The 13837-nt window shown below is 41.6% G+C and overlaps 1 protein-coding gene across 2 annotated transcripts in view; it reads left to right on the plus strand.

The window, feature by feature from the left end:
* Positions 1-13837, plus strand: part of OXR1 (oxidation resistance 1) — a 388442-nt gene that overhangs the window by 111617 nt on the left and 262988 nt on the right. For both annotated transcript variants that reach the window (XM_030217988.1, XM_030217996.1), the window contains exon 5: positions 4391-4540. In XM_030217988.1, the coding sequence (XP_030073848.1) occupies positions 4391-4540 (150 nt within the window). The remainder of the gene's footprint in view (positions 1-4390; positions 4541-13837) is intronic.

The following is a 13837-nucleotide window of genomic DNA, read 5'->3' on the forward strand; positions in this document are numbered from 1 at the left end:
AATCAGAAAAGGGCGTCTCATTTTCAGTAGGAAAGGAAAAATATAATTAAAAGCAAGCAGAATGACTGCTTGTTGCTTCCTTAAAGGCACTCTAACAGGATACAGATCCACAACGCATCACATGGAGAGAAAGTTTAATACGTGTTTGCAATGCACAGTAGCTTGCCCCATAATACATGTTACTTGGCACAATTGAGAAGAACAGTTAAAAAAAACTTAGGGGGCAACTGAGTGGGTAAAAACTGTACAACAGGCATGGACGCTGTTCAAAAATACAATCCTGGAGGCCCAGGCCAAACATATTCCGCGAATTAGAAAAGAAAGACGGAAGTCCAAAAGACAGCCAGCGTGGTTGAAAAGTGAGGTGAAGGAAGCTATTAGGGCTAAAAGAAACGCCTTCAGAAAATGGAAGAAGGAACCGTCTGAAAATAACAAGAAGCAGCATAATAGCAACATTTTTTTTCGGTATATTAAAAGCAGGAAACCGGCAAAAGAATCGGTTGGGCCGCGGGATAACCGAGGGATAAAAGGAGCAATCAAGGAAGATAAAGACGTAGCAGAGAGATTGAATGAAATCTTTGCTTCGGTCTTCACCGAGGAAGATTTGGGTGGGATACCGGTGTCGGAAATGGTATTTCAGGCGGACGAGTCGGAGAAACTTACTGACTTCACTGTAAACCTAGAGGACATAATGGGGCAGTTCAGCAAACTGAAGAGTAGCAAATCTCCTGGACCGGATGATATTCATCCTAGAGTACTGATAGCACTGAAAAATGAGCTTGCGGAGCTACTGTTAGTGATATGCAATTTATCCTTAAAATCGAGTGTGGTACTGGAAGATTGGAGGATGGCCAATGTAACACCGATTTTTAAAAAAGGTTCCAGGGAAGATCCGGGAAATTATAGACCGGTGAGTCTGACGTCGGTGCCGGGGAAAATGGTAGAGGCTATTATCAAAAAGAAAATTACAGAGCACATCCAAGGACATGGATTACTGAGACCAAGTCAGCACCGCTTTTGTGTGGGGAAATCTTGCCTGACCAATTTACTTCAATTCTTTGAAGGAGTAAACAAACGTGGACAAAGGGTAGCCAGTTGATACCGTGTATCTGGATTTTCAAAAAGCGTTTGACAAGGTACCTCATGAAAGGCTACAGAGGAAATTGGAGGGTCATGGGATAGGAGGAAATGTCCTATTGTGGTTTAAAAACTGGTTGAAGGGTAGAAAACAGAGAGTGGGGTTAAATGGGCAGTATTCACAATGGAGAAGGGTAGTTAGTGGGGCTCCTCAGGGGTCTGTGCTAGGACTGCTGCTTTTTAATAATATGTTATTATTATTATTATTTTTTTTTTGTTTATTTATTTACTTATCATTTTACTTAATTACATTCACATTTATCACATAAATGTAAGGGAAAACAGAAATTGATATTAAAAAAGAAAACATTTTCTCCCACCAATATGTTATATAATCGTCCACAACTGGGAGATCCAAGATCAGGAAAACAATCTCAAAGAAAATAAGAAAAACTCAAAATGGTTAATCTTACAATTCACTTTTTCTGAGGGAGGAAGGTTAATCGGTAATTGCAGCCGGTACAGTGGTAACTAAAGGAAGTTGCTGCAGAGGGTTCTTCATCTGTTCTTTCAACTCCACAAACTCTTGTAATTTCTTAGGTTCAACAAATAAGTAATTATTAAAATTCAAAAAATAGAACACTTACAAGGGAATCACACTAGTAAGGTCCCACTTAGGGCAATGATCTTTGGCTTAAAAGCCAAGAGTTCACACCTACTAGTCTGCAATTCCCCTGATAAATATTCTTTAATTCACATGTTTATTCCTGAAAACTTTTAAACATCTGAAGAAGAAAGTTATTCACACTCTGCAGCGCTTCTCATAATGTGTCCATTGTGACATTTTTGGCTTCACCAGGTCCAATTTCGCCACAGAAACCGCTCCAGATATCTTCGGGGGGGGAGAACTCACTCTCCAATCCCCCAGTTGGTTTATTATCCGGAGTCGATGCTGCGCCAGGACCTCCTCGGGTCGCGTGAAAATCCTGACCTACTTCGGACGTTTCCACTGGCGGCCTCCATAGCGAAGCGTTACTGTTTCCGGGTCTTGGAGGGGTCATGCCAACAGGGGGACTCAGTCACTCCCTCTCCACTGAGATTCGGCAATAAAGCCTTGCTGTTCCCCAAAGCAGGAACCGATATCCCCGACGTTATGACCCCGAATCTCTCCAAAGTAGGCTGAGAAGTGGTGGGAACCCTAGCCGTGTTCGAGGAGGACAACACCACGGCTTTTCCTTTTCTTTTCCCCATTCTCTGGGGAGCGCACCTACTTCTTCAGGTATTCTGGCGTAAAACGGGAACTCAACTAACGTACGTCCTCCCTCAACGCCATCTTGGATCCTCCAGTTTGGGACACTCTTTGTCTGGTTTCTCCTCAGAGGCCTGTCTGATATGGGTAACCCTACAGCATAGCCCTCTGAGTCATTGAAACACTGAAGCCCCTCCACCACGACAAGGTGGTGTCCCTTCGGAGGGGTGCTTTTTAATATATTTAGAAATGATTTAGAGATGGGAGTAACTAGTGAGATAATTAAATTTGCTGATGACACAAAGTTATTCAAAGTCGTTAACTCGCGACAGGATTGTGAAAAATTACAGAAGGACCTTACGAGACTGGGAGACTGGGCGGCTAAATGGCAGATGACGTTTAATGTGAGCAAGCACAAGGTGATGCATGTGGGAAAAAAAGAACCTGAATTATAGCTACGTCATGCAAGGTTCCATGTTAGGAGTTACAGACCAAGAAAGGGATCTGGGTGTCGTCATCGATAATACATTGAAACCTTCTGCTCAGTGTGCTGCTGCGGCTCGGAAAGCGAATAGAATGTTGGGTATTATTAGGAAAGGTATGGAAAACAGGTGTGAGGATGTTATAATGCCATTGTATCGCTCCATGGTGCGACCGCACCTTGAGTATTGAATTCTGGTCGCCGCATCTCAAGAAAGATATAGTAGAATTGGAAAAGGTGCAGCGAAGGGAGACTAAAATGATAGCGGGGATGGGACGACATCCCTATGAAGAAAGACTAAGGAGGCTAGGGCTTTTCAGCTTGGAGAAGAGATGGCTGAGGGGAGACATGATAGAGGTATATAAAATAATGAGTGGAGTGGAACAGGTGGATGTGAAGCGTCTGTTCACGCTTTCCAAAAATACTAGGACTAGGGGGCATGCGATAAAACTACAGTGTAGTAAATTTAAAACAAATCGGAGAAAATATTTCTTCACCCAACGCAAAATTAAACTCTGAAATTCGTTGCCGGAGAACGTGGTGAAGGCGGTTAGCTTAGCAGAGTTTAAAAAGGGGTTAGGCAGTTTCCTAAAGAGCAAGTCCATAAACCACTACTAAATGGACTTGGGAAAAATCCACAATTTCAGGAATAACATGTATAGAATGTTAGTACGTTTGGGAAGCTCGCCAGGTGCCCTTGGCCTGGATTGGCCACTGTCGTGGACAGGATGCTGGGCTCAATGGACCCTTGGTCATTTCCCAGTGTGGCATTACTTATGTACTTATGTACATTTGCCCTCTAATTTTTTAGTATAACACATGATAAATAATAATGAGATGTAAAACATGAAAATGCATGCAGATCAGCCTCTTATGCAAAATGAATAATATAGATCAGTGTTTCCCAAGTCTAGTCCTGGAGTACCTTTTGCTTGTCAGGTTTTCGGGATATCTACAAGAATATGTATAAACATACACTGCCTTCATTATATGCAAATCGCTTTCATTCATATTCATTGTGGATATCATGAAAACCTGACTGGTAAGGGGTATTCCAGAACTGGACTTGGAAAACACTGATATAGATAATGTTTAAACTTACAAGCTGTGTTATTCTCACAGAGCTGTGTTTTTCATGTTAATTTTAGAGAACACCACCTTTAAGGTGGCATTTATATTTACTTTCTGGGAACATGGGGCCACTAATATGTAGCGTCCAGAAAGCTTCTTAAAGGGGCCACTGCTGGAAAAATATATCCTCCCACCTCTGAAACTCCCTTTTATAAATAGCCCCCTCTTCCTAGTAGCTACCCAGGGTCTTCCTGGTGGATAGTTGAGACGTTAAGGCATGATCTCTGGATTCTTCTGCCCCTGGGGTGCCCAGATTCAAAATGGTGGCCAAGGTCCATATCAGTAGTCTGTGGTACAACTGCTAGATTGTAAAGTTGTCAGACAAGGGGTTTTTGCATGGTCTGTCACATGACAGTTCATAAAGGTGCTGAAAGGGTTAATATTTTGGCAGTGGCTATACCTGTGAGTAATCTGCTTGGAAATGAGTTTTATACAGGTTTTTTTTTCTTTAGGATGCAGATGGCGTTCTTCATAAGGAAGTCTCTTCACCAGTGCATGCTTGTACTAGACCTGCGAGAGTGGTATCATCCACATCTGAAGAAGAAGAAGCTTTTACGGAAAAATTTCTCAAAATTAATTGCAAGTACATAACAAATGAAAAGGTATAATAACCTATAGTGTTGATTTAGTTGGATTAAAGAACACTTTAAAACTATTAATGATAAAAATATATTGCAAAAACATTTTATATGAAGAGTTTGGGGGCTTCTCTCATGTTATCTTTTGCTGCTCTATAAAACAGTTTTTGACTTTTAACAGAAGAGCATTATCAATAAGTCCTTACTTTTGTGTTGTTTTTAAACTGAGCTAAAGTTTAAAACAAAGCGCGGAGAGCTGCGCTGCTGAAAATGAGAGTATAGCTGCTTTGATTCAAGCGATGTTGACTTGGCATTTGTAGAAATTTCTTTTGTTTCCCTTGCAAATTTGAAAATTCGGATAACAGTTATGGTGAAGCTTATTCTCATGGACATCAATATTTGTTATTATTATTTATTTGTTGCATATTTGTGTCCCACATTTTCCCACCTATTTGCAGGCTCAATGTGGCTTACATTGTTCCGTAATGGCAATCGCCATTTCCGGAATGAGAAATACAAAGTGGTATTGCATTAAAGTTCAAAAGTGACAATAGATTAATCAAGTGTAGAGAATTAATTTTCGTAATGAGAAATAAAGTGGTATTGCGTTAAAGTTCATTCGTGACAGAGTAACTTAGGCAGTCAAGTATAGAGAGTTTGGTTTTGTCCAGTTCTGGTATGAGTTTTGTTGTCTGGTATTTAGGATGGATCATTGTGGTATGCCTTTCTGAACAGGTTGGTTTTCAGTAATTTTTTGAAATTAGTTATGTCGTGTATTGTTTTTGTGGGTTTTGGTAGTGCATTCCACAGTTGCGTGCTTATGTAGGAGAAGCTGGATGCATATGTTAATTTATATTTTAGTCCTTTGCTGGTGAGGTAGTGGAGAAGTAAAGTGCATTTGTTGGAGAGCCAGTGGTATGAACCTGATACTATTTTAAAGATATTGCATAGCTAATAGGGATTACTGCAAATGTTATTGTCCATTTTGACAAAGGGAGTTGTAAATAAGATTCATACAATTACATTGTAATTTTACAGAATTCAAATTCAATATAACTGCAATTTCCAGGAGCCCATGTGCTAATTTTCTTCTCTTCATAATTTTGATTTTAAGAAAGTAAAACTTACAATGACAATAATCAGCTATGTCTTGTCCTATAGTAATTATTTATTTATTGCATTTGTATCCCACATTTTTCCACTTCTTTGCAGGCTCAATTATGACTTTCTACATTTAATCTGATTTAGACATCTACTCCATAACTACAGTTATTTATTGTACTAGCTGACAATTGTTCAGATCTAGCAAATCTCCCTGGATATTATTGTTCCCTTCTCTAGGCTCTGGTTACAGCCACCACTTTCATTCCTCCTCTCCCCGTGCTGCCTGGCTTATGCAGCCAACTTTCCCTCTTCCTATGTGATTCATCATCTTACCAGGTGGGGCCCTACCAGCTCCAAAGCCCTGCAGTACCTTCCTTGTCGGTGTTCATATTGATATGTGCATACTTGTTGATGTGTACCTACCATTTTGCCAACACACTGCAGAACGAAGTGTATATGCATTTCTCCAAGGACAACTAGGCCATTGTATTCTCACAGCTGGGTGACATCATCCGACAACAGAGCCCAGTGCAGGGTATGATGTTGTCCAACGGTGCCCGGTGCGGACACTGTCTAGCGATACTAGCTTAAAACTTTCTAGCAGCGTCCCACTGCACATTTGCTTGTGCGTTCCCATCCGACACGCGAGCACAAGTTTCTCAGTCTTTGTTTTCCCATGGAGCAGGGAAGACACATCATGTTCTTCACAAAGTACCTTCCTGTGTGGGTATTTTTGTTCTGTTTTTTTTCAATATTTTTCATTTTTTCCTTAGTCTTTTCAGCTCTTAAGGTTTCCTAACATTTTGACGAGTGGCTCGACTGTTTAGGCCAGAGCACTGCCCTCAAGTTGAATGCTGCCCCTTTTTACTGTTCACAATTGAGGAATTTTATTTGACTGCCATTATTTTCTCAACGTTCCAGAAGATTTCCAGTGTCTTCAAAAGGTGAGCCCAATATAATCGGGTGTTTTCCCAAGACGGACCCACACTCTTGGTGCATTGGTTGCCTTGGGCCTAATTATGAGCCTAGCTTTTTTTCTCTCTGTTTGAAAAGGCAGCTTAGAAGAGAGAGAGGGAGGGCGTAGCTGGTCCAACAGGAGAGACCTTTTGGCTCCTTGAAGACCAGTGCATTGACATCAGCACCGGATGCATCAACCTCGATGGTTGCCAAGACTTGAACATCCCCTGGGAGTGTACTGACATTGAGGAGGTCTCCACCTCAACATCAGGCGCTGAGAGTAGGCCCCAGGACCAATTGGCATTGGATCCGACACCGAGGGCACGTAAGGGTTCGATATTCCTGTTTGCACTGAAGGACTGCGATGCTGAGCATCAGGAGAAGCCAAAGAAGCATAAGCATCCGTCCACATTTATGCATGGTGCTGGAAGCACTGGGGCATCAGCATCGAGTGGAGCACTCCCCCCTTTTGGAAGAGGTGCTGATGTGCAATTTTCCAGGCAGCCAGGTCCCCGCTCCAGTTCAGCACTGATTCCTTCTCAGACTGCCTTTCTCTTGGCTCCCCCACCTTTGCTAATGTCGACTTTCAAACAGTTCTGAGCCATGTTCAGGGAGGAGCTGACACAGATGCTGCAGCTGTGAACCGCTCAGGCATCGAGGGCGTTTGTGCAGCAGATCGCTAGCAGCTTTTGAAGGGTGTTGCCAACATCCACACATACATTATCGCTCTCGATATCGGGGGAGGAAGCTTCCCTGGACTGTGAGAGTAGGGCTGTGTTTCTCCCTCCCCCCCCCCCCGTGATGATATTGTAGTTCTTCCCCCACTCCTCATATTGCAGGTCCTGTATGTCTTATTTCTCTTACTCTATCCTATTTTTTAGATTGTAAGCAGCTCAGGCACATGTTTGAAAGGCAAGATAGTAAATTATCCTAATAAACTTGAAACTTAAATCTCCACCTGAGGTTCTCTTTCACCAGTTTGTCAGGGAGATAGCTTCTGCCATCTCATTTAAGTTGGAGGCGTAGGAAGAATCCAGGGTGAAAATATTAACTGTCCTGGACTATGAGTCTCCTCTTTAAGGAAGGGGTCATGGTACCATTGCACCATATCCTTAGAGTTGCACTGATGAAGAACTGGTAATCACCCCTCTCAATGAGGTCACACCTAAGAAGGTGGATATTGTATCCGGAGGCTCCAATATTTGAGAGGGCTCAACTGCCACACCACTCTCTGACGGTTGAATCTGCCCTCAAACAATCTAGGAGCTCCAGAACTACGTCTCGGCCAATGCAGTCGAACCTGTACCCCCAGAGTAAGACGGGAAGGGATTCTATTCCAGGTACTTCCTTATGCCCAAAAAGACAGAGGGATATAGTCTCATCCTAGATCTAAGGGCCCTGTACAAATTCCTGGTCAAAGAAAAGCTCAAAATGATTTCCCTGGCACATATCTTCTCGTGAGTCAGGAATACGATTGGATATGCTCTCTGGACTTAAAGGATACCTAAGCCCACCTTTTTATCCTTCCCAGTCACATCGCTACCAGTACCGTGTTCTGGACTCGTGTTAGCTCACAGGGTATTCATTCACCAAGTGTCTAGCAGTAGTAGTGTATTTGCACAGACTGGGAGTGTATATGTTTCCTTATCTGGACAATTGGCTGGTTAAAAGCACATCACAGGAGTGGGTGATGGTCAATGTTCCTAACTTTCTGGGTGTTGGAGCTACTAGGGTTCTTGATAAACTACCCCAAGTTCCACCTTTTCTTGGTCCAGCAATTAGAGTACATAGGAGCCCTTTGAGTGCAGAAGCCTTGATAACACTCGCCTCACAAATCTGAAGCAACAAGCCAGGTCACAGTTTGACAAATGTTGAGATTAATGGGCCACATGGCCTCAACACAGCATTTCACACCCTTGGCACATCTCCATTCTAGAGAGACCCAGTGGATCCTATCTTTCCAGTGGTCTCGGCTGGGAATTTAGTGGATGTAGTCCAGATTCCACCAGAGTTGACTCATGCTCTACTCTGGTGGACAAATTTGACTGAAGGACCAACATTCCAATTCCACTAACTCAGAAAGTGCTAATAATGGATGCGTCCATCATGGGTTGGGGAGTTTGTGTATGAACTTCACACCCAGGGAACTCAGGAAACAGATCTCCATATCAACCTCTTCGAGCTGAGGGCCATTTGAGATCGGCTACAGACTCAAACTATTCTCATTCAAACGGACAAGCAGGTTGCAATGTTTTATGTAAACAAGTGGGGGGGGGGGGGGCAGATCCTACACCATGTGTCAGGAAGCATTGGGAAGGGCTTGAGGATCATGCTAATGATTTTAATGTCAGCGTCAGCAGCCCACTTGAGGTCGGCCTCCATAGAGGAGATTTGCGAAGCTATGACAATGGTCATCTGTCCATACATTCATATCTCATTACTTCCTTGAACAAGGTATCTGATGTAACAGCCAGTTTAGGCAGGCAGTCCTGAAGAATTTGTTCAGCGTCTAGAATCCATCTCTCCACCCCTCCGGCCCAGTTTTCTTTAGTTCCAGACTGCACCTTCACAAATAGTGTATAAATAGTTTCAGGTTAACTGACTTGCAGGTCTTAATGTTTCAAGTTCCTACTCTCCTACCATTGTTTTTGGTGAGCTGGGTAGCTAAGGATTCCTAGCTGTTATAATGGCCTGCTTGTACTTGGAGAAAGCATAGTTAACTCACCAGTAGCAGGTGTTCTCTGAGGACAGCAGGCCAATTCTCACATACCCTCCCACCTTTCCTTGGAGTTGTATTCTTTAGCTTTTTTAAATTACTGAGGAACCTGTGCTCGTGCGTTGGGCAGGAAGGCACCAGCACATGCGTGGTGGGACGCTGATAGAAAGTTCTAAGTCAGTATCACTAGTTAATGTCTGCACTGGGCTCTGTTGGCTGACAATACCCACTGCACTGGGCTCAATTGGATGACGTCACTCAGCTGTGAGAATACTTCACCTGCTTTCTACGGAGACCAATTGCTACAGGCGAGTAACTTTGCTATATGTGTGTGTTTATATCTGTTTCTTTATCATCTGCAAAGAATCAGTCCATACTTATAGGTTGTGCCCATCTACCAGCAGTTGGAAATAGAGAGTAATTTAGAACTTTGCCTTGTAAGACTGCATTAGGTTCCCTTTAGTATCTCTGTCTTCTATGTGTGTGTGTGGTGGGGGGGGGGGGGGGGGGGTAGAATCTCTCTGTTCAGCTCTGTCTCAGGTTCCTGTGGTGAGCTCCTAGACATTTCTTGGGGCTTCAGTTGAGCTTTCTTTCTTAGCCTTTTGGGTATAAACCTGGTGGTGCCAGATCCTCCCCTTATCTCTCCCCTCCACAAATTCTCCTGCCTCTTTAATTAAACACAAAAGTCTGAGCCTATGGCCTGAGGTTTCTCTTTTACAAATCTTTTTTTATTTTATTTGGGGGTTGGGGCAAGGAATATTCTTTGCCAAGCTGGAAACTAGAAATCCCCTGTTTCTTTACTATGGTGAGTTGTTCAACTTTTACTTATGGCTGCAGAGTTAAACATTGTTCTTGGTGTTGGAGCCAGCAAACAGCATCAGAGCAGTGCACCATGAGACATATTTTCAAAGCACTTAGCCTTCCAAAGTTCCATAGAAACCTATGGAACTTTGGAAGGCTAAGTGCTTTGAAAATATGCCTCTGTGTGTATTAGGTTGTCTGAAAGTGCATATTTAGTGTTCCATATTCTTATATTGCTTAGTACAGATTTGCTCTACTGCCTAATGTGGGGAACAGGTCTAGGTGGTTTACATACTAATATAAAATCAGAACAGAAAAGCTTATGTCCTCAGTTTTTTTTTCCACAGAGGGCATTTATGTAATAAATAAATAAATAAACACCCTGAAAGTTTCTCTCACTTTTGTGAAAATTTATTTTTGTTTCCAGAACTCTATGTTGGCAGCACAATTTCTTTCAGCACTTTTACAAAGTTTTTATAGAGTCTATCTACCTTAGTGCTGTTGGCTCCATGTTTTTGTGAGAACAAAGTTTCATCTTTAGTTTTTCTGAGGCTATTTGCACGGTTTCCATTTCTCTCCTGGTCTCCATGGTAACCATGAAAGAATAGAGTGCTCAGTGCTGTCATGGTTGATGGAATTTTCTGCACATGCAGTGACAGTGCTATGAGAGTAGCTCTTTCTGAAAAGTGTCTTCCAGTATAAAAGTCTGTCCTGAATGGAGCCTTAATCTCATTTTAAAGCGCTTCAGAAAGACCCTTTTGAACCCCTACGTATACAAGTCTGGCCCAAGGCAAGATGCCGCCTGATGCGGAGCTAGGATGCTCCCCCTCCGGGCTAGATGCTGCCCCCTTCCTACCTCCAGCCCATTCGCGGTGTTGCACTGCCGCTGACACCCGCCTCTTCCCTTTACTTCAGTTGCCTGAGCCTCTGACGTAACTGGAGGTTACATCAGAGAGGTGGCCGCAGTAAAGGAAAGAGCCAGGTGCCGGCGGAAGGGCAGCATATGGGAATCGCTGCCGGGTAACGCCGGGGAGATGCTGCTCCTGAAGAGTGCCGCCTGAGGTGTCCTAATGGTCGGGCCCCTGTACGTATAGCTACTCTTAAAGTGCTTACCTTGAAAACAAGTTTTCTTAGTAGCTATGTTTCCAGCCAGGAGGATCTCAGAGAATCAAGTCTTATCTTGCATAGACCTTTTCTGCATTTTACTGAAGCTGGGGTGTCTGTACGTCGCCTTTCTTCTTACCTAAAGTAGTTTCTACTTTTCATGTTACGCTCTTTGTTGTTCTTTCATGAGAAGGATTATGGCTTGGAATTCTCCTCTTTGATGTAAAGAGAATTCTTTTGCACTATTGGAGATCCCTTTTTCTCCTTTCAGGACCCAAAAAGAATTTGTGCATTTCAAAGACGACACTTGAATGTTGGTTACACGACACAATTTATTTGCCCTCTTTGTGGGCAGGGAAAAGGACTCCCTTATATCTTAAAGCTTATTCTGCTATAGCACTTTCTACTTCCTTTACAGAAGTTCATACTCTTTCTGTGGGTAAAATTTGTAGGGCAGCCACATGATCCATGTCTCATATTTTCAAGAAACTACAAAAGAGAGTCCAAATCTCCCGCAAAAACACACAAGGAAACATCAAGTCGAGCGGGGGATATCCAGAAAGACCAGACTGAAGTCACAGATGTTGAAAGCCAAGAATAATTTATTGGGACCCTACAGGGTCCGTGTTTCGGCTGAAAGGCCTTCTTCAGGGGTGTAAAACAAAAACATATATATTTAAATTTGTTTATTAGTTTCATACAATACAAAGATATCATCTTTGATAAGATACAACCATATCACATATTTACAAAGGAAAATCTTTCCAATAATAAGAATAATATCCTTAGTTGCTTATAGTCCACTAAAATAAATGAGTGGAGGAGTGGCCTAGTGGTTAGGGTGGTGGACTTTGGTCCTGGGGAACTGAGGAACTGAGTTCGATTCCCGGCACAGGCAGCTCCTTGTGACTCTGGGCAGGTCACTTAACCCTCCATTGCCTGCCGCATTGAGCCTGCCATGAGTGGGAAAAAGTGCGGGGTTCAAAAAAAAAATGGGAGATTCAAGATGGTTAATAAGAAAACCAATGGAAGTTTGGATTAAACAATATAAACCTTAAGATTGGCAGGAGGATAACCCTTAATTATACAACCTTTCTTTATATGGATTTAACCCTTTTCGCCTTGCGCATCAAGGAACGTACGTAGTTGGTCAGGTTCATAGAAAATATATCTTTTTTCATTCAAAGTCAACATGCATTTACATGGAAAGCGTAGTTGATACTTTGCCTTCATAGCCAAAGATTCTTGTTTCATCTCTAGAAATTTCTTTCTCCTCTGCTGAGACCAACGAGATATATCAGGAAAAATTGAAATTTTAGCACCCTTAAATTCTGGGCATATGTTTTTAAAGTATAGTCTCAACAGAGTTTTTGTCTTGTAAGAAAAAAAAAACATATATAATATAATATAAGTAAAAACATATGAAACCATGTTCCATATAAGATGCTGTGTGTAATGATACTTGAAAGTAACATGAAAATGAATAACAACAATTACATATCATAGCAAACAAATTATGCAAATAAAATAGTATAACATAAATAATGACATTAAAATGGACTTAACGCGGGTTACATAATAAGGGCAAGAGGACATTGTGAAAAATGATATCATAAGCTTATGCATATGAACATAAAAATCATTTATACCAATTTTAAGAATATAAATACATCCTAAAAACATATTTAAGGTACGCATACTAATATTTCTGGTATATATACTAATATTTCAAGGTGAGATATGATCATAAAAATAAACATTAGAAAATAAATTTTATAAATTTTATAAAACTTTTATTAAAAAATGAGAGCAGACGCAAGAGATGGCACCAAAATAACATAACATAGCTGAGATACAATTGAGAGTATTTCATACCTTCAAATTGGTAGATACATATAATCCAATCCCAACTTGAGGTCTGCTTTTATACATTCCACAAGTGTGAAGAAACAGTGTATTGTACGTAAGTGTTGCCATACTGAAACAGACAAAAGGTCCATCAAGCCCAGTATCCTGTTTCCATCAGTGGCCAATCTAAGTCTATGCTGATTATCCCGGAAATAAGCAGTGGATTTTCCCAAGTCCATTTTAATAATGAGTTATGGACTTTTATTTTAGGAAGCTATCCAAACCTTTTTTAAACCCCACTATGCTAATTGCTTTTACCACATTCTCTGGCAACGAATTCCAGAGTTTAATTATTTATTTATTGTAGCAAATTACACATTGAGTGAAGAAATATTTTCTCCAGTTCATTTTAAATTTACTACTTTGTAGCTTCATTGCATGCCCCCTAATCCTAGTATTTTTCGAAAGAGTAAACAAGCGATTCACATCTACCCATTCCACTCCTCTCAGTATTTTATATATCTCTATCATATCTCCTGTCAGCCATCTTTTCTCCAAGCTGAAGAGCCCAAGCAGTTTCAGCCTTTCCTCATAGGGAAGTCGAACCATCCCCTTTATCGTACCGTGGAACGATACAAAGGCATTATAACATCCTCATTTTTGTTTTCCATTCCTTTCCTAATAATACCTAACATTCTATTTGCTTTCTTTGCTGCTGCATCACACTGAGCAAAGAGTTTTAAAGTATCATCAACGATGACTCGTTGATCCTTTTCTTGGTTGCTGACTCC

The sequence above is a fragment of the Microcaecilia unicolor genome, chromosome 1 (genome assembly GCF_901765095.1).
Source record: "Microcaecilia unicolor chromosome 1, aMicUni1.1, whole genome shotgun sequence".
Taxonomy (NCBI): Eukaryota; Metazoa; Chordata; class Amphibia; order Gymnophiona; family Siphonopidae; genus Microcaecilia; species Microcaecilia unicolor.